Source organism: Ips typographus, linkage group LG1 (assembly GCF_016097725.1).
Source record: "Ips typographus isolate SLU linkage group LG1, UJ_Ityp_2.0, whole genome shotgun sequence".
In the NCBI taxonomy this organism is placed as follows: domain Eukaryota; kingdom Metazoa; phylum Arthropoda; class Insecta; order Coleoptera; family Curculionidae; genus Ips; species Ips typographus.
In genome coordinates this window covers 19,252-40,874 of record NC_138422.1, presented here as the reverse complement: position 1 = coordinate 40,874, position 21,623 = coordinate 19,252, and the positions used below count along the sequence as shown (strand labels likewise).

Genomic DNA, 21,623 nt, shown 5'->3' with positions numbered 1-21,623 from the left:
CCATTGTTGGTTTTTAATTAACCAATAAACTTTTAACAGTTCTTATTTGTTTGAGGTGCCAATACACCATTTTATTAAACCACTTAATTTGGTAAAATTTAATATGTATATTAGTTTTTATTTCCATCTGAACTTAGGTGAAAATTGTCTGAAAAAGTGAACATCGACAAACTGCCAAGTCAGATTTATTCTAACTGCATGCAGACTTAAATGTTGCTTTACCATTACTTAAACTTTGCATCTTCTTTATCAAAATTGGTTATCAATGATCCTCAGTTTTTGTCTTAATAACTACGAGTATAAGTACCTACCTAAACTGAGTCAATAAATCGATTTTGTTTACAGCCACACAAAATAATAAAATTTAAGTAAGCGAGAACATATCACTCTGACTCTTTTTTTGTTCTTCATAATACCTTCATATTTTAAAGTCGGAATAAATTTTAATTCATAATACTCCGGAACTGAAACGCTGACTTTAGGCTAACACTAGTCGCAGAATAATGCACCATATTAACATGATAAAGAGGAAATGAATAATGCATCTAAAACTCTAACACCTTCGCACCGAAATTTATGCTGTTTCAAAAGACGGAACTTTTATAATTTTCATTTCAGATTACCTATATAAATTAAGCTAAATGTTCGATAATGCATTAGCATTTTTCGGGGAAGATGTTAACATGTTTAAACCAACTTATATTTATATTCCGTTCACTTAAAGAAAACAAATCCCAAAGAAGAAAAAAAGCGTACAAATTGGGGTTTGTTCCTTGAGAGCGCGGACACTGATTTTTCTACGAGAGAAGAATAAATAAAACAACAGAGATAAGACAACGACAGAGTTTTGTCAACTCCCATTTGTTTGCAAAATAAAACACGTAGGTAAGTCCCTTCAGAACTGTATTTTTATTGTCCTCAAAAGTAAAACGTCGAGATGTGTTGTAGGTAACTGAAGTTTGGTAAATTGGGTGTTATAATGGGTAGGTATTACAATATTAATGTCTCCTAACCTAATCATTTCAGCCAGTGAGACTTGTAGGGTCGATTAAATTATAAAAAATGGGGTTCAAAGAAATGTCAAATTTGTTATATAAATGGTTAAGTATTACAACTATTTCAACAGATATAATAATCACTGAACAATCATAGTATATAGATATACATTATCTATCTGTTAAATATGACTTTATTGACAGTTTGCGCCATGAACCATCGTATTTTGAGTCCGGCATTTTTCGAATATGCAGACTTATGAGCGGTCTTTATAATATTTTAAGAAGTATGAAGGCAAAAACAGTCACCCAATATTTCGAAATCAATAATTGGATATGAAAGTTTTCGAATAGGAACATACAAGGCATGAAAACGAATACCTGATGCGGTGCCTTCAGTTTCCGCTCGCGACTTTTATTTGTTGCTGGTATATATGACGACAGTTGGCAACACAAAAAGGGATTTAAATTGGAATCAGGACCAGAAGACCGAAAATGGCAATAAAAAGGCATTCTTCCGGGAAATCCAATGACATTCGATATCACAATACATTGTTCAGATTTTTACATTTCTTCCTTCTGATACGTAATACCTGCGGTATATATTTCAGACGATGGATCGGATAAAGCTTTTAAAGCAAAAATTTCCGAAGGTATTCGTAGCACGAGATGTTTGCTTTGCATTTATAAGCAGTAAATTTAAGTCAATTATTTATATGTAATTTGTACAGATTTTCATTAAAGTATTCACAGTATCTATTAGATTATGCATATTTGACTTTTTATTTATAATTTTACGTTTTTTGATAACATTAGTTCGAAAATAATAAAGTTTTATTTGCAAACTTTCTTATAGCATCAAGTTTACTGATAGTTTTGGAAACGAATAAGCATCACTTTTCTGCCTTCTTTTTGAAGCGGCGCGGCGCAGCGCAGCGTTGACATGTTTATACTACGTACGTACGTTACGTATAGCGTACTTGACGAAAAACAGCCCACATCGTTCCACTGGTGGTTCGAAAGTTTTTTTTACCGTACTGTAGTATTTTCTTGTAGTGGTTGGACAATCTTCTGAGCTCACCACAATAGTCACCTCTTTCTATTACTAGAATACCATGGTATGTTTGTCGATCCGCTGCTGATGAGTATACTAAAATTAGACAAACCTTGTTAAAAAAATATATTTCCCCGGACAGTCTAATACCTTTACTTCTTCTTTTTCAGATTATTGGCTATGATCTTTATACAGCTCTACACAGGTTGCAGTTGAAAGGTAAGGTTTATTATGTCAATTAAAAAGGAAAAATCAAAGTAAAATAGGATGACAAAGAATGTTCTAGATCGGTAAATGTTTTGAATGTGACAAATAATAGTATATTAGGTATCAATAATAGTAAAGAAACTTTACTGATCGGTAACAAAACTTGGAAAGCAAAAATAAAGCCTCGAATTTGTTGGACGTCAGTAAAGTTGTTATTGTTAGTAATGCTCACAATATTTTTTGTTTATTGTGCAACTCGAAAAACTGAATCAAAACTATGCATAACCGAATATAAAAATCAAACTGATGACAGGCGCTTTTTGGCCATTTGTTTACATTTTGGTCGTTGTTATAGACAGTAAACAATATAGTATATTGAGTATCAAGATCAGCAAGCAAGCTTTACTGACCGATGATAAAGTTAATTTGTCTGAGATCAGTAAAGCTGTTACTGTTCGTGAGGCTTACACTATTTTTTCTACGACTTTCTGCAAAAGTAGTTCAAGTATTAAAAATACATAAAAATATTTGAAAACATTTTTATTAATCCTATATTTTACTTCCCGGTCAGCTGAAAAGTATGTAACAGGTACTAACTTCCCGCTTTGGTAGCCCTAGTAACGAGAAACTCAACATGAACCAGTCCTTCCCGCCTTTAAAACAGGTGCTGTAATGCATTTTACGCACAAATGTCACTGTAATGTTTCTTTACGCCGCAGGTTTCCATGACGGAAACAATGACTTCACTTTACGCTCTAGGGATTTTGATCATTCCTCACAACTCATCAACTTCTCAATGAAACTGAACGTTTCTAGAAAACACTCTAAATTTGATTAGTTGGAAGCATATAAACTAATAAAACAAGATCTGGTTTATGTACTCTGTGGTTGGAAGCTATTATTTGACCATATTCCTACAATTTCAGCAAAACTATATATTGTTTTCGTCAAGTTGCATCAGAAGAATATTTGGTTCGGTTATCCTTAGTAAGTTTACAGTTCTATAAATCTCTCAAGTAGTCAAAGCAAAAAAAAACGGTCGTATTTTTAAAACTGCAACTGAGAAACAAACAGATTCAAAGGGCGATTTATTAAAATGCGCAATCCCGAGCAAAAAACAAGTTAATAAATCTGACTGCCTCAAAAATTCTTAAGTGGCTCTCTCTCGCATCTTCGAAAAGATTAAACAAATGCAATTATTCAAAAACTTTCGAAATTAAATTATGTGGGAAACGGCTTTAGATATTTATTGCGCTTTTGGTTTCGATAGTCTTACAGCACGTTTTGAATAGTGCTATTAACACGCATAGTTCGAATTAAATTATATTTACGCGGCACAGATTACGCGTATACATTATTTTTTATAATGCTCTCTGACCATTTTTTAAATACATATACAGGTGTGGTAAATCCAAAAGCGACCATAGGAAAACCGCGTAACGGACAGAGAAACGTAGGTAATTGCATGCGCGGGAGAAAGACAGAAAACGAAAAAAATATCAAGTAGGCCATATTTTTAGCGCGCTGTTGCCAAACGCCGTAAGTTTGTCGAGGGTATTGAATACTTACGGTTCTCTGTCCGTTACACGGTTTTCCTATGGTCGTTTTTGGATTTACCACACCTGTATACAGAATGAAAGTCGGACATTAAACATTGAAGACAACACAGGCATTATAGGAAATAATGCCCACGGTTGAAGTAGACCCCTCGGGGCGGAGGCCCTCGTGTTCTACCCTATCGACCTCATGCATTATTGTCCTTATAATGCCCTTGGTATCTTAATTACTATTAAATGCCAAGCTAGATTTGTGGATGCTTGGTGCTTGCAAACGCTTGGCAAGCATGGAAAGGCAGCTTTATATTCACTCTATCATTTTTAGCCAACGTAAACGGAACACCCTGCATACTGTAACGAATGTTTTGTTCATTGGTTAGCAAACCCTACAGCCAATCTGATGAGCCATAATACCTATAATATGCATGCTAAAACACTGAATGTGTGAACATGAGTCAATTATAACAGAAACTTGTAATTTACGGGTTGTAGGAGGTAGTCAACTTGAGATAGATGAAGAGTAGTTTTAAATCGTGCGGCACGTACTTTGTTAATGTTGTTTGTAGCGTTTTGAAAAATTGTAATTGCTTTATCTACTCGAAATAAATTGGCCGCTAGAGAATTTTTACGTGTTCAGATTTTATTAACTCGGCCTTGTTTGGGTTTGAGGTTATCAACTTTTAAAGGCACAGTTTTATTTTTCACTCTCACACTTGTAAGCCGCCTCTCTTTGTTGAATTTTATATCACTACTTAATTTTTGGAATCAAATCGTTATAGATATATTTTTTCTCAAACAAATACACAGATCTTTTGACTGGAATCTCTATTCAGATGGACTGGTTTTTTAGTCAAATAAAAGGAAAAAAACGATAAATCAAACATGCCGATGATGTTCTTTTATGTGCCGTTGCTTTTCGATTAAATACATATAAAAACATCGTGCGGGGATATTCAAAACGTGTTTGGCGATATTTTTATCCGCTAGCTGTAAATGTTCTTTAAACGATTTTGCGCACTCTAGCATAAAGATAGAGAGCGAAAAATTTAAAGTAGATTTTTAAAACATTCATCATTTTGCGTCTTTAAAGAGGATAAAACGCATTTTGGATGAAGTTTATCTTGCCTTCGTCAAAAATAAATTACATAAAAATGTAAGATACATAATATGCATAGAATACGTGTATTTGCTGTACCCTAAAGTAACGTAAGTGAAAATTTAGTTAAATCAATTCCCTTATTCTGAGTTTTTTTGGAAAAACAATAACTTATGTGCCATTTTTTAAACGGAGCTCATAATTATGCAAGGAAACCTTCGAAAACTTTAAAATTATCATACATTTAGAGCTACTCGTATAGCTATAGCATTATTAACTACCAGTTTAAAAATTGTTAACGAATTGTTAGAAATTATTTGGGGATTTTTAAAACAAGTCATCTTTGCTGCCTAGAAACGAATAAGAATATAATATGATATAGAAAGATTATTCAACCAAATTTAATTATGTCGTTCGCCTTGCTCCAAGGAAAAAGATGATAAAAAGAGGCTTGATAACGGTCTCTCTGGATATTTCGTTTAATTCAATTAAACGTTTTACGCAATTCTTTCTTTATTTTTTTTGCTGTCCAAGGAGAAATATGTTTCCAAGCGAAACGTAACAAAATGCATAAGTAGTTAGGAACAGTACATTCTGGAAATTAAAAATATATTTGTATAAAATACCATTTAGTATAGTTTAGTGGTTTAGTATCTACCTACAAATCTTTTTCTGATTGGTAGATGCGTTATAATGTCATCCGTAATACGTCAATATGCAACTTTGCATCTCTCGTAATTCTAATAAGAATAATATGTGTGTGTGTGTATGTTATGTACCAAAGAGAAAATATATAGAACATTATCGAGAGTTGCTGAGTTATAGACGTTTTTGGAAAGGTATTAGTATACAAAAGAAAATTACTCTTTTATATGAACCCATGGATTTTACTCCGGTCCGCTCGTCTAACCTTTTGTTAGAACGTAAAGTGGGTTTATTCGATTCGCTGCTAGAGTGGTATTTTAAAGAAAAATAAATAGTCAAATGTGTGAACAAAACTTTTTTCTTTTGTTATTTTGTTGCCTGTATAAATGGAACTGGGCTTTTTAAAACGGACTTAAACCAAACCAATTTTAAATATCACTTTGATTCTTTGATATCTCATAGGTCAAGCTCACAAATATATTTATAATACATTAATCTAAAAGAAACAAGTCAACATCATTGTATAAATTCAGAAAATCTTGCAAATTGTTCTTTACATTTATTCCTTAATAACATGCTAATATTTAATGGGGCGATATGGGGCGAATAATCGACATATTTTAAAGAAAAAAAACTAAACCAAAATCTCCTAAATTTTGGATACAGAGTGCTAAAAACTTTGCGATGTCTATTACGCGATTTAAAAAAAATTTCTTTACAAAATTTTTTTAATACTAACACTAATTTAATACCTAGTACAACAATCTCTTAAAGAAAAGTATTTGTAGTAATTAATTAGCTAACAATATACCAGCGCACGAACCGAAACCAATTTTAAATAACAAGGAAATTGCTCTCCAAGATTACGAAAGTTTTCAACTTTGGAAGTTTCTTTTTATGATCATATGCTTTAAGTTAATTTTCGGTTAAGCCGAAAGTAAGTTCCCCGTAAATACTCCCGTCGGTTTAAGAAAGTCGTTCAATTATCCAATTTTCGTGTCTGGTTAGTTCCGGTTTCAGATAATAAATTTTCGTTCAGATTAGTCGGAAGAACTCCAACTTTTGATTTTTAAATGGAACACCCTGTTTCTAATCACATTTTTGAATTCCTCGCAAGAAGGCTAGTAATTCTTAATACTTTCCTATATCTATCTTGCACCGTTTCTTAAATATTTCATAAAAATAGTGGATTTGTCAAAACATTAGTCTAAATAATGATTAAATTTTCTAGTCCTGAAGGTTTGTTGATGTGACCTTTTGTCCTCAGTTAGGCGATGAGTACAGCATGGTTGAAAAGCCCAGAGACAGAAAATGAAAAAAACTTACAGGATGGTCAATATTTACCTTACAGATAAAAAAAACTAAGATAATTACATTGAGGTTTGACGCGTCAAAACTTTACAATTTTTCAGATATTCGTTATTTTCTAAAAATGTAGAACAAACTTAAACATTCAACTTTTCTTTGAGTTTTATTGACCAAAATTGATTTGGGCCCTGGTAATAGATCAAGTTTCATGATCTATAAGTGTTAGGTTGTCTAGCTGATACAGAATGTCTCAAAAAATGTACTTAAAAATTAATTAAATAGTAATAACTTATCAAGATCAAATAGAACACCACCTATTTTATGGTTAAATTATTTGCAAAATTTAATTGTCTATCGATTAAATGATTAAGCTTTCATACCGCTAATTGTTGATGTTTAAAATGGCTACCATCCGACTACAAACACAAACATACCTGCTCTGTTTTTGAATTTTTCAGCAACGGTATTAAGCATCCTTAGGCTTTGGCTACGATAGAAGCGGTAAGCGGCGAGCGACTGAGCGGCAAGCGGCAGAGCGGTGTCGCTAATGTTTATGTATATGGGAAATGATATGCATACTGGTTTAGCCAGCTACGATAAACGTCAGCGGCTTATCTAAATCAGAAATGCATTGAATTTTCTATAAACAAAATCATTAGCGGTAGCGCTTTGCCGCTTGCCGCTCGCCGCTTACCGCTTCTATCGTAGCCAAACCCTAAGGGATATACTCATCAAAATTTCTCTAATTTGCTATTAAAGCTGTCATTTAAAACAGTTGGGGTCCGCGGTAATTTCCCAAGGGTATCAAAAATCACTCAAAATCGGTAGGAGTTAAATTTATGTTGACTTTCCAAGAATACGCGGACAGTTAGCTTTATAAGACCTTAATAATTTTCGATCAGTAATTAAAATTAAATTCTCTATCTAGTTTAGTCATAAAATAGGGAGAGTCATTTTGGTTAATGAAAATCAAACTAAGATTGAGTGATTAAACTTTAAAACTTAAAGTACATTTTTACAAAATGACGAATATCTGAAAAACTGTCTATTACATTGTTACATCATGTCAACAACTTATTGAAAAGTATTAGAAACGAGTATACAAAAATATTAGCTTTATGTTTGTGGTTTATCTGGTATCTGCCGATATTACAAAAGAAACATGCATCATTATTCCGGAACGAAATAGAGAACGTTTCGCATTACCAGTCGGAGTTTGAAGGGTGAAGTCTTGCGTTCAATTGCTATTCATGCATATTGTACGAGTTGCATCGAGGTAAACAATGTTTTATTGTATATTTTCAGGCTATATTTTCTGTAGATATACATAAGTATATGTATGTCGAGGCATTTATTATTTTTGTGAAACTGGCTAAATTCAGCATACTGTCGATCAGTACTTAGCTAATATTGGAAAAATATATACTTATGTGAACTTAAGTATTATAAAATGTATGTAAGTAAGATTTTTTAGTGACACAGAATTTAATAGAGTATGTACTGAAAATTTATAGTAGTATTTGTAAAGAAAAAATTAGCTAAAGTCCCTAGTAGAAAAAAATACCGGCAACATAAGCCTCAATGTGTGGAGCCGGCCTTAGATTAAGCCCGTAACAATTATTATATTAGTAAGAATTTATACTTTTTATATAAAATAAAAGATCTTAATTTGGTTTGATTAATGTTATATGGCTCTCGAGCGGACGGCGTTGAAATCTAATGCTATACTAGCGGAAAGATTGATTGATCAGTTTAGTTCCTTTTGGGTTTTTAAGTAATCAAAGTTAAAACGACTGTTATGGAAGGATTACAAACTGAAGAAAAATAAAATAAGTCAAACTTTTCCATTAAAGTCATTCGATATCATTTTTGTAAATACAGAGTGTTCTGGTTGTAAATAAAAAAATGCCATGTATAATCTACAAAAATCTGCAAAAGTTTCTTTTATAAATTAATTTAGTTAGGTTGTGGTAGGTAGGATTATACTTTTGCCAATCAATTAAATGACAAAACCTTCCTCACATGCATGTAATTTTAATGATCTGAAAAAACCATGATAAAACTATTCACTAAGTAAAATAAAAATCATACATACATCAAAAAGTTTAAAATTACGTGCACATCATGAGCCAAAAACTGTAGAAGAAACTGTAAATCGATGAAAACGACGACGATAACTGATTGATTCTAAATGAAAGTATATTCAAGGGTACTCCAAAGTTTGGGATATCCTAATAGCAGCGATCAAGGCTTCACAAATTAAGACTTTTTCCATCTGGCGCTTTTTCAGAATATTATTATGAACGGAGATACAGTGTGTCAATAATCTATTTTCTATTTTCAAAATTAATGGCTAAAAACAAGATATGCAATATTTTTATATGTGAGTGTATTTTTGAAAAATAACAGTAGTTATTGAAAGGATAATCCTGAGGAGATTATCCTAGACCTAAATGACAGAATCTATAATATTCTAGTCTGTTTGATGCATACAACTTCTTGATAAATGTGGATTGTAATGCAAAAGTGGAGAAAATCAGAAGAATGTCCTAAATAAACAAAAAATTTCTAAAAATAAAAATCTAAAAATTTCACTCATATTCCATCCATAAAAGAACGAACACAGGAAGCGGATTCCGCTCCTTGATTCAGCCAATGTATTTGTTTCGCACAGGAAGCCTAAATATTTGAGGAGACCTACAGCTACGATGTTGAAAACTTGAATTCAGCACTAAATTTCGCGCATACCAGATTTTTCACAGTTTTTCTAAAATATACGTATCAAAATTCCAATCTGCAAAATATGTTTAATTAACCAAAATAAACGTCAAGTGAAATTTTCGGCAAGCATATTAAATAAGACTTCACTTACCTGCAGCGAAGATGAGAGTAATCAATTTAAGACTATAATTTGCGGGTGTATCGATTAGATACCGAAGCACAGACTTGAGTAGATTTTGACGGGGTTAAAAACGGATAATTTGAACGACAGTAGTTAACTACTCCATCATTAATTGACACGGTATGAGAAACTGAAGAACACGTCATTATTTACTTGAGAACATAAAATTAGCTATTACTAAGCTTGAAAAACGACCCCTGTTTGTATCGTAAAGTTATTTGGACGCTAATCAATGATTAACTTAAGTTACGTTTTGACAATGACGTTAGAGTGTAAGTCAGTAACGTTTGATCTAATGTCACAGTCAAAACGCATATTAAGTTAATCTATGATTGTTGAAGATCGTTTTGGTGCAATTGGAGGTTAGGTACTGAATAACTATGAGAAAAATGATTATTTTGACCATACTTGTAGTTGTTAAAATTTTATATCTGTGAAAGCTAAACATACTGTCACCAATCGACACCATCGATGGTCAAAATAATACCGGAAGTATCTCCTACAAATTCGCTTATTTTAAATTAAATATCCTGTAGGTATATTGTTTATTTTTGAATTCTACGACAAATTTTAGACAAATTTTATGTAAAATGTCTAAACCTATCTGTATTTATTTCTGAGATATTAACAATTTTACGTGAAACTTGACGTTTACAATACCTAAATCTTATTCCCCGTCTAAAATTAGGGCAAGTGCATTATGTTTCTTATTTGAAAAATTGGTACTTAATGTGTATTACCACGAGAGCTTTAAAATTACCGATAATTTTCAAAATAGAAAATTGCATGTTTTCCATTATTTGTAATTTGTAATTTGCGCATAAAAGTCATATTTTGTGTCAAATATGAGCATAAAGTTAACACAGTTATAATCGCTTTCTGGGTGCACCAAGACGGTTATTCCCCAAGGTCATCACTGCTTGCATACTAAACATCTAGATCTAGAACGTCATTTTTTGTAAAGACGCAACTCCTTTAGAGCTACACTATTTGTGACAATGGATCGACGACTAGAATAAAGATGAGTCTACCTCATAGAATTTAAAATACGCTTCGAAGACGTTCGGTAGAGAGCCAAAGCTGGTATTTGTTTGGTTTTAATTCGAGTTAAATGCTAATAGAGTGGCTAATGAATATTTAAGCCCTCCTATTCGAAGCGGCCATAGCGAAGAATCAAACTATTTTTGAAAACGCGACGATAATTTTCAGTTTTGGATCGGAAATGGTGATTAATGATGAACGCCCTTTGCTAAAGGGTCCTAGAAATTGCTTTCGAGATTTCAATTAGGCCCGGATTATGTCCAGTTTAATTTCAGTAATTCGATTTTGACTGATTATCATTTTCAAAATTTACCAACCATCTTTTTTCGAACAGAATTATTATGTTGCTGAAGTGTTTTTTTAACAAAATTGCGTTGTTCTCATTTTTAGAATAATTTTGGATTTGCTTATGTTGTAAGGTTTTAGAAAACAAATAAATAGGCAATTCAAAATTGTAGAATGGATATGAAACGAAGAAAATAAATCATGTTTTGTTATAATGCATTTTCATCTTTTAAGTTGAGATTGAATGTTTTTCAACTTTAGCTTCACGTTATGTAATAGTCTTGAAACTTATTACAATAAAGACATGGTATTTTTATTATACGTGTAAAATTTTGATTTGTTTAACTTTAGAAAATCTGAGTCGTACCGGATTCGTTTTGTAAAAACACTACTAAGTAACTATAACTACATCATACCTCTACTTTGACGTATTTAGTTTAACTTCGAAATAAGTAATTTTCCTATTATTAGCTGGTAACAGTCTTAGAAATTCAAAATAAAAGGAATAAAGGCAAAGCTTGACTATTAAACATATCGGAGAGGCACTTAATATTAAATTACCAGAAACACGGTATGCGAAGGCGACAGCCGAGCAACAAAAACAACGTTATCCAAACGTAATCATGTTGTGCAAATCATTTTGCCATAGAGCAGAAGCTCGCTTTCGGCTGTAAGGGTCGCTCAAATTGCTTACAGAAAAAACTTCCAAGCGAGAATATTGATCAAATTTTGTTAGGTACGTACGTACATCTCAACAAGGGAGTTTTTGGTACAAGGACAATACTAAGAAACAAGAACGAATAATCTAAGTTTTCTTAATTCATACTGCTTTCAATACACTACTAATTTATCATGTTATGACATCAACTTCAAAAAGTATAGGTAATAATATCTGTACTCCCATAGTAGATTTGAAGCCTTTTCTCTAAATTTTGTAAATATAAGAAAAGGAGCATTGTTTGAAAATCTTTAACAACTATACATCTTATATTAAAAAAAAACTAAAATTACAGTTTTATTAAATTTGCACCGCGCACCGTAGATGTGACATTGATGTTTGTTTGTTTACATCTGTAACAAAAAAAAAAACATTGTGCTGTTTAAGTCCCTTGTTGTATAAATAACTAGGAAGCTGACTTCCCGTTATAGCAGAAGTATGTATGTGACAAATTGTCAACAACCGTCGATAACCACCCTGTATAATTAGATATGTATATTTTAAATATCTTGTAACACATGACAGTAACGCATTCAACAAACACGAATCTAATAAAGAAAGACGAAACGTGGAACTTTTTCAGGGTCTACTTAGTGATTCTCAGGAAGTTTGTTATTTGCTTATCTTTTATCCCTTGTTCCAAGTTTTAATGGGATTTTTTCTTTACGCATCAGCAAAAACTGGACTGGTTAAACTTTTTCTAATGTAAAAAGTCTTAAAGAAATCATCCATCCTAATGACCTTTTGGGCATTAGACAAAAATTTTATGAAACGTTGTTCTTTATGTGTCATGGGTTCAAATAGGTATATGTATTCCAACTCATTTTTAATATACATATTGAAAACTGAAAATAGCTATTTATGTATTAAGTGCACAACATTTTGTGATTAATGTGAAATCCTTAATTTTGTATTTTAAATATTTTTATTAATTTGAAAATGAAAATCTAATTCGAAACCGCTTATATGTCATATCCGGTATGTGTTAAAATTCGCATCACCAATTTGACCCACCATATATCATTATAGTTTATACCTAAGTATAAACAACAGTGTTTTAGGATTGCTTTGTTGCAGGATGATGTTCTTGATATGTCCAGTGTTACTGTTTTTGGGACATCTTCAGGAATGTACTGCTGGCACGGCCGCATGTCGGATTAGCGAGTTTCCATGTCGTAATGGAAAATGTATCCGACTTAATGGATATTGCGATGGAAAAGATGATTGTGGAGATTTATCGGACGAGCCCATGCACTGCACAGGTATATCCAACTCAGTTTAGTAAATTTAAGGAAAAACGTGACATTAATGTTTTTATTTTATAATATATGATGACATTTTCATGTACAAAGCTTTTAAAAATATAATATAATACCGTCAGATCCAAAACTAGTTTTGATTACAGTTTTTGTCGTTTATATGAAATTGTTTTCGTAACTAACCAAAACCTTGACGAATTGAACTAAGCCATCAGCTTCCTTTCCTATGGTCAACTCGTCTTTTTCGCATTGACTTGATTGATACACTAGAGTAAAACCTCTTAAACATATAATTATTTGTAGACTGATAACACATAGAATTTCACTTTTAACATATTCCGTCCAGTCCATTTACTCTAGTGTAGTTTTTCAACTCTGTGACGCAGGAACAGTTTAATTTGTCAACATTTATTAAACGGATATTATCCACTGCTTTAGCCACTTCAAACGGAATGCACTGCAATCTACGATTTCCAGACAAATCGAGTTTTCTAATCGATAAACCATTTGCTACCAGGTCCGAAGGGATTTTTGTTAAATTGTTTTTGGTCAAACTCAAACGGTTTATTTCTTGTACGGATGCGAAAGTGTTACCATCCAAAATTGTGATGTTATTGCGGTCCAGAAACAGATAGCCCATCTTGTACAGACCACGAAACGAGTCTGGATGAATGTAGGAAATTTTATTTTTACTTAGAAATATTTTTAATTCATATTGTTTAGCAACGGGTATCATAGAGGAGATAGTTGCAAATGCCCCTTCAGTTAATTCTTCAATCTGATTTCTCTTTACTATAATAGCTCGCAGTGATGGGCACTTTTTGAACCAATTTCCATTCCAAGTGGTTATTTTATTTGAGTTGAGCTTAATTTTGTAAAGTTTTGACATATTATCAAATGCACCTTCATCTATAGTTTCGATCTTATTTTGATATAAGTACAATTCACTGATATTTAAAAAATTAAAAACACCCCTTCTAATTCGCTGCAGTCGGTTATCTTTTAAATTGATTTTAGATAACTGAGGTACATTTTCAAAAGCACCAGGCAGTATATCCGACATTCCCACCGAAGGAATTAACACTACTTTGAGATTGACAAGGTTTCTTAAAGCACCCACATGTAAAGTTGTTAAAATTCCACCCACTTTTAAGAATGTCACCGTACCTGGAATAATATCTGGACTAAGTTGTGGGACATATTGAATTGGCTGTCTTTTGCCATTTTTGCTCACTTTATACCAGCCACTGTTCAAAAGAAATAGCTCGCAATAATCACTGATTAGTATCACCAATAACAATGTAAACAACTTGTTGCAAAACATTTTATAATAGCACTAGCCGAGTGCAAGTAATAAGCAAACTGAGATGTTTATTATATTTTATGCGAATTCGGATAAAATACGGAGTTATCAACAATATTAACCTCAAATTGTGAAATTTGAAACATTTATCGTACTAAAATTTTGTTAGGTAGGTACTAAATTATTAGCGACTTCAGCTTTTCTTTTACTTCTTCGTGTGGTTTTCTTAGAAATGTATTGTCAGATTTGCCATCTTTGCCTTTGAAACAAAAGAAGTTTGCGCCGCCCACTTTTCGCCAGTCATCTCAGCTCAGAAAAAGAAATCAGAACACGAATGCTACTTTTTTTCTATCTATTACCGTTTTCTCTGTACCCCGTAAAACCATCGAAAATGCAGCACCCTGTACATACATACAAACAGAATACTCATTACAGCATGCTTCCGTTAAAGATATCAAGCCACACTTGTATTCGTGGTTGCATAAATAATAATGTAAAGTTTTATAGTGTCAACTGGTGTCAATAATCGTATTTAGATGGCGTCAATGAACCTTATACGTATTTATTCCATATCTTCTTAAATGTGGCTGCTGAAATATTAAGCAAACTAATCCGGAATGATCAGTTATTATAAAAACTGTTTAAATGAAACCCATAAAAATGCGAATTTATCTCATGAATAATAATTGTTTTTAATAGTCCCAATGTGTGTACTTTACTTGTATGTTATGTTTTTGAATACTATCTAATATAATAAACTTTTAAGCCATCGTTTTTTGATGTAATTACTGAATAATTTTAACATTATTATATCATAACGCAAATAGTTTGTAATTTTAGTGTGCAACCGGACCTACTATGGCGATGTAGGAAAAACGTATGACCTAGCGATAATTAAATCTCCGGATGCACGTCTTCCCTTTCTGTGTCATCTCACTTTCACTGCCAATGGACAGAGCCACGGGGACATTGTTCAGGTAATTATATCCTGGATTTTAAATATTTAAGTATTCCAACGTGTACTTTTACTACTAAAGGATAATCACAAAAATAAAAGTACTACGTCACGTCTTTTATATGGCTCAGTAATCTAATTTAAATTATACACTGTCTGAACGCATAAAGTCGAGCATAAAGTTCAGAGCGATAATAAATAATTACGTGTTGTGACTTTAATAGTCCGGTGAGTCCAATAATGGCTTTATTGATTAGTTAGTGAAAATTATCATATTATGCAATGTAGCGGCCCTTTACAGGTCATATTTATCATTAAATATCACCTTTAAAAAACGGATGGACAGCACTGAAAATGTTAAACAAAATTAAACATAAGTCTAATTTATTATGTATTGTTAACGACTTAAGTAAACATAATAAATATGTATACACACTTTGATTGCGCCATGTATCGTATACATAGCTCGAAATTCAAATAATAGGTGGTAAGCAGTAAAGCTTCATTATATTGCGATAATTTCGGTTACATCCGCCACAATAATTCGGAAGTTATCTTTAGCTAAGCCGCAAATAGTGGCTTTATGTAGTTACGGAAGCATATTTGCAAATGTGGACTGGCTATATTTTGCCAAAACAAGCGGTAAATGTACATTTCTAATTTTCGATTTTTAATTAAAGTGTCTTTAGAACTTGGTTGAAAGTAAACAATGCACAATAGTCTATTTTTTGAATAATGACGTCGCCCTTCTTATTTGACTAAACTGATGCAGCATAAAAGTGCCTGCCCACTACACACACTTTACTGATCTCAGACAAATTAGACCAACTTTGTCATCGATCAGTAACGCTTACTTACTGTTCTTGATACTTAATACTACTACTAATATACTATTTCATACAGTTTTACAGCCTCAAAATTATATGGTTGTCTTTTTTTCGTCTTGACGGTCACCTGCGGAACGGTTATCATACGCGTTGCATACGGGAATAAAACGCTAATGATTCCTTTTTTTATTGATTACAGTTGACTTTTTCACACTTCAAAATGAACGTGATATTCGTCTTAACATACATATACAGTACGTGTTGGAAGTCATTGGTTAATACCTTATTGAGTGATAGAATCATATAAAATTAGAGATATAACTTAAATTGGAAAATATCTCAGAAACTCCTTTACTTATTTAGCTAAACTGTGTTGCACTATGCTCTATTTTTCTCGATAATTGCAACACCATTTTGGAAACACTGTTTTGATTAATAGGTTTAGCAATCTTGGTAATTTATTGACTTTTTCACTATGTATAACTTATGTAGTCATATTTTATTCGTATAAATAACTTTCGGTGCCAGTAAATGTCCTCCAAATTCTAAAATGAAATTCACCGTTTAAAACAGGATTACGGTTAGGATCTATGTAATTGTATATCTTATTACTGATGACATATAAAAAACCTTGCTGGTCAAAAGCAAAACCATCAGGCCAAATCATATCTTTGTCCCAGGCATTCACTGCCAAAGTTGTGATGGACTGTTTCACGTTCCATGTAGCTACTCCATATTGTGGTAACATGGTCAAGTACATGTTGAAAGCGTTGTCTATAATTATTCCTAAAAAACAGTTAATACTCATTTTTAGTATGAGTTTTAGTATGACAACTAAAGTTTTTTTACCGTCACTCTGTCCCGGTTTCTGTCCCTCGTTTTTTATATGTGTGCGCCATCTGCGAGTTTTATTAAGATGACGTTTTTTTAGCACTGTTGTAGGTATAGAGTACATAGTGTAAGCTGATATGGCACAATAATATACAGTTTTGTGACCATCAGATCCCCGAGGGGTTAATGCTAAGCCATCTAAAAATTGTTGAAAATGTTATATTGACTAAGAACTTATACCAGTGTATGCACACCGATGGGTATTGGATTTTGCAAAATAGCATCTTCGACCTTAAACAAAGCAGCACCAGGTTCTGGTCGCATAGATTTGTCTCTCAATTTCCACGATTTATTGATACTCCTTGAGTAGACAATTAATCCGGGGTCTGTGCCTGAATTATCTGTGATATACGCATAATCTCCTACAAATTAAGTTTACAGCGATCCAAAATTATAGATCAAACAGTTAACTATACAGAGTCACACAACAGTTTTATACTTTATATTAGATTATACCGGAAGTAGATGCCAACTTAATTATTTTAAATGGAACACCCTGTATATTATTATATTTTTAGATTCTGCTAAGGATTTCAAGTATGTTCTATGTATGATAACTTATATCTATCTGCAACGGTTTTCGAGATATTGACGTTTGAAAAATGACGTATTCACACTTTGAACCGAACGCAAGTACTAAACCCTGAAATTTTCAAAAAGTAATTTTTTACAGTTCTCGAAATATCCACCGCGGTAGTTCCCGGTGGAACACCCTGTATAGTCAAGTCTTTTTCACATTAGTACTACTAAGAAACTTTACCGTTGGTTTCGTCCACTACTATGTCATTCAAAAATCCCCCATTTCTGGATGCGATGTTTTCAGGAAAAATGTAAGTTAATATATGGGCTCCAGCATTATTCAAATCCAAAAGTATTAATTTGGAAGAACATCTAGTAATGTTATTGATTCGGACACCGTCTATTACCCACATAACATTTCTTGAGTCAATTTCCATGTTCTGAACGCTTTGCAAGTTAGAACAGCCCCTGCTATCATCGTTTAGATCCCAATTTGGAAATGGAATCAGTAAGGGATTCTCGACATTTTGTGCGTCATACATATCTGAAATTATTCAATCATTCAGTGTTGTTAAAACAAAAATAAAATTCCTATTTTTTACTCTACCTAACATCGTTAGTGTAGCTGGTATTCCATTTCTTAATCTTGGTACGGATAAATACAACTTGGGAAAATTAATTTTTATTCCTGTAGGTGCATTATTTTCCGGCCGATAGCGACCTGTATGAATCGCCCAGTTATAATGTTCTTGTGAGTACCAAGTAAAATTCAGATGAGTCCACCGAAATACCACGTCAAATTTGAGCCTTAAAATTATGAGTTATGTTTGAAAAAAAAACAGAGCTTTTTTAATTAAAGTCTATTTGGTGGACCGGTTTCGACTTACAATGCCATCTTCAACATTTATATGTTAGGGGACACTTGCCTATATTTTAATTAATAATTATTTCTAACAGTAACCGAGTTTTTATAGTGTTGGAAATACTTCAGCTATTTCTTTTGACCACAATTAATATAAAGTTATTCTTTCTTAAAATGTCTTACTTCCCTTAGTAGGAAAACAAAGATTCAGAACTATTTTAGTATACACAACAGACTATTTGCATATATGAGTCAAGCCGGTCAAACTCGCTGATTTACGAAGCAAGAAAATAAAGCATCATGCAGATGACCTAAACTCGTGTGCAAAGTAGTGGAGTGGCTCATCTGCGTAAAACTTTATTTCGTAAAGCCGTTCATAATCAATAATCAATCAAATTAAAGCTGACAATATATCGTCTTTATTGTTTACGTTGCTGTGTAGAGACTTACTGCGAATGACTATCCCGTTCCACCGGATTGACACTGATCTTTGCATTTTCCTGATACAAATACGTTGCTAAGTAGGAATTGAAACCGTAAAACAACCACATAAGAGTATTAAAAAACATGTTGAAATGTTAAGTTGCACTAAAGCAGTGATCGGGAATTATATCGTGCTCTAGTTTGCATCGAATTTTCCGCAATAAAAGAGATCGAAAGTAAAAGTTTGCAAACCAGTAGCAGGTGATACGAATAAAATGCCGCTCTAAACCCCGATATACAAATTTAATGGTAAGGAATTCCAAAAAGTGTCTCCTTTCAAATTGCGTATTTCAAATGTAAAAAAAATTGCGAGAGTAAAAAGCTTGTAATCAATTACACTAGTATCTTCTGTTGTTTTTTTTTGAGTGGAGTCTCGGATTAGGAGATGCTAATTTCATCGTTGACAAAAAGGAGGTTGTTTTTATTTCTTTCGAAAACTAAGCGAAAACGATTTACTTAACGCCGACGTTCATTTGTCGTTGAAAAAAATATACGCCAACCAATGTTTCAACACTAAGCTTTTCGTAAACCCCTATTAAGATTGCAAACTTGATAGCAAATACTGGTTTAAAGCATCAAATCTAAGACTTGTGATATTTATACCGGGTGTTATAAATTCGATGCATTAGCATTGCTATCTCAGAAACTATTGGCGTTTCAAGTTAAGATCGCAGCGCCAGTTGAACTAAAATCGGGCAACCCGTTCCTAACCTAACATTATAAAATAATATGACACTGTCATTTCATATTTATGAAACCAGTGCTAAATTCCTAACCAATATGCCAAAATCAATGTAAACAAACGGATAAATGACAGCTGGAATGCCCAAAACTGATCACCAGAGGGAGTATCTCTTATCTTGAAACGCCAATAGTTGATAGAGCTTTAGTTAAATGGGGGCAAAGTTCCGCATTTTATTGGTAAAAAATTTGGTAAAAAAAAATCAAAATTTTTTATTACATCCGTAGATATCTGACAAAAACCGAAAAAGTCAAATTTCTATTTTATTTTTTACCACTTTATTATTGATTATTTTGCCTTCAAGACAAGTTTCTATACCTGGTCAAAGTTGTGACTTACTAGTACAACTTTGCCCACCATATATTATTTTTTTCCTCAATATCCTTATGTTATCTTGAGCTCAAAATTCTTTGACATATTATAACCATATCAATAATTCTCCAAAACATTTTTTCTCCTCCTACGGGGATATTGGTTCATTCCTTAACAGTTTAGAGAACGGATAAGTAGGCCATTGCCAACGGTTGAACGAATACATGATCCTAGACAATCTTCAGCGTGCGTAAAGAAATAGACCAATCACAGACAATCTTCAGCGTGCGTAAAAAAATAGACCAATTACAGCTAATCTTGAACGTAAACAAAATAATTCTTCTGATTGTCATCCTCACTGACAGTTGGCATCAAAACAATTCATTTTGGCTTATGTTTTAAAGCAATGAAAAAGCCGTTTAAGTTTCAGTTAGTGTTCAATTAAAGAATAAAAACATCTACTTTATTATATGATAAAGCAAATGATTCAAACTTACAATTTACAATGAATCAATTGTAAGTAACACCCTGTATAGCATTAGAACTCGACTTTCGCTGTTACAGTTTATATTGTCCTCTAAATTATATTAATTTTGCAGTCATCGCATTTACCGAATAGGAAAGGCAACGCAGCGTTACGTAGCTAACGTTGCAGAATTCTTTAAATGAGCAAATTTCCATTTTTATGGTAATTATTTTGAGCAACAAATGTACCAACTTTTCAAAGATAAACGAAGGCTTAATGTCCGACTTTTAGACGGGGTTAAATCAATGTAATTTTTAACTTTGAGAAGGTGAAGCTGCTTTAATTTAACATCGCTTTTAATCTTTACGTCTTAGTTGGAAAGTTCAAAGAAATTCTAAATTGACTTGAATTGTTGGAAAGTTGTTGTTAGCGTATGGATACTGAAAATCACACAAAACACAGAATGAGGTTATAACCGGAAAAAGTTACCATGTTGCCAAAGTGTAAAAATTTTCAAAATAAAGAAAACTAAATTAGAGACCTCTACTAAATATGGCGATAATCAAAGTAAAATGGCATGAAAATGGGGAGAAAAGGTACGGGTACTTGGTTTCATTTCGATTTCGTGAATTCGAAAGATCTCTAAATGCAGTTAAAAAATCTAGATGCCTCAAAGATTAGAAATGCCAGAGAATTCTAAAAGCTGCTGAAAACCAACCTCAAGAAGCTTTTATGAATGCCAGAGACTTTTAAAATCCAGATGCATCTTGGATCATTTTCAAAATTTCAAAGGCCTCTAACAATTTTTAAAACCCTTCCAGAACATTTCTAACTTCTATTACAGGTACCACCGTTTAATTATTACGGAGAACTTAAGCGACGGGATTAGTTATCAATTAAATTCGGGTATAATTACAATCTTGGACTGTGTCCCAAAAGCTTCTAGAGGACTTACCTTCCAAATCACCGCATTTCAGCTATTAGGTCAACTAATTAACCAAAAGGTTATTACTTTACAATCTCTCGATTTGACTTTTCGTTCCTATTCTTGAACGTCGCGTCGTTCTAAATGCAAGTAAAGATGAAAGTAGCATCTAAAAAAAGGAAAAAGTAATATCTGAACCTATCAACGCCTGTTTTGACTGATTGGCTCTATTTAAGTAAGTATATAAATCATACATTGAGTTATATCCTAAA

The 21,623-nt window shown here is 32.7% G+C and overlaps 2 protein-coding genes and 1 long non-coding RNA gene across 5 annotated transcripts in view; 1 reads left to right on the top strand and 2 right to left on the bottom strand.

Moving 5' to 3' along the window:
* LOC145738889 (uncharacterized) overlaps positions 1–21,623 on the top strand; it is an 89,646-nt gene that overhangs the window by 57,012 nt on the left and 11,011 nt on the right. For both annotated transcript variants that reach the window (XM_081994013.1, XM_081994024.1), the window contains 3 exons: positions 2,220–2,268; positions 12,885–13,069; positions 15,210–15,346. In XM_081994013.1, the coding sequence (XP_081850139.1) occupies positions 12,886–13,069; positions 15,210–15,346 (321 nt within the window). In that variant the 5' untranslated portion in view covers positions 2,220–2,268; position 12,885. The remainder of the gene's footprint in view (positions 1–2,219; positions 2,269–12,884; positions 13,070–15,209; positions 15,347–21,623) is intronic.
* LOC145739201 (uncharacterized) lies at positions 9,173–9,992 on the bottom strand. The gene is made up of 2 exons (XR_014180925.1): positions 9,734–9,992; positions 9,173–9,655 (listed from the first exon to the last, which is right to left on the bottom strand). It is a non-coding gene; the product is annotated as an uncharacterized LOC145739201 (long non-coding RNA).
* Positions 15,815–19,011, bottom strand: LOC145738895 (protein yellow-like). 2 transcript variants are annotated; one of them, XM_081994037.1, is made up of 6 exons: positions 18,874–19,011; positions 18,169–18,368; positions 17,803–18,105; positions 17,237–17,404; positions 17,001–17,180; positions 15,815–16,937 (listed from the first exon to the last, which is right to left on the bottom strand). In XM_081994037.1, the coding sequence occupies exons 1-6, from the start codon at positions 18,990–18,992 to the stop codon at positions 16,651–16,653; spliced, it is 1,257 nt and encodes a 418-aa protein (XP_081850163.1). In that variant the 5' UTR covers positions 18,993–19,011; the 3' UTR covers positions 15,815–16,650. The 2 variants fall into 2 exon arrangements, with proteins under 2 accessions (XP_081850163.1, XP_081850172.1); XM_081994046.1 differs by having other exon boundaries at positions 17,237–17,383.

Bases quoted from the DNA above. Each gene is read 5' to 3' on its own strand.
- LOC145738895 (XM_081994037.1), bottom strand. From the start codon at position 18,992: ATGTTTTTTAATACTCTTATGTGGTTGTTTTACGGTTTCAATTCCTAC. The intron at 18,369-18,873 runs GTAAGTCTCTAC...CATAATTTTAAG, and splicing joins GAACGGGATAGTCATTCGCA to GCTCAAATTTGACGTGGTAT. The intron at 16,938-17,000 runs GTAAAAAAACTT...ACTGTTTTTTAG, and splicing joins GAAACCGGGACAGAGTGACG to GAATAATTATAGACAACGCT.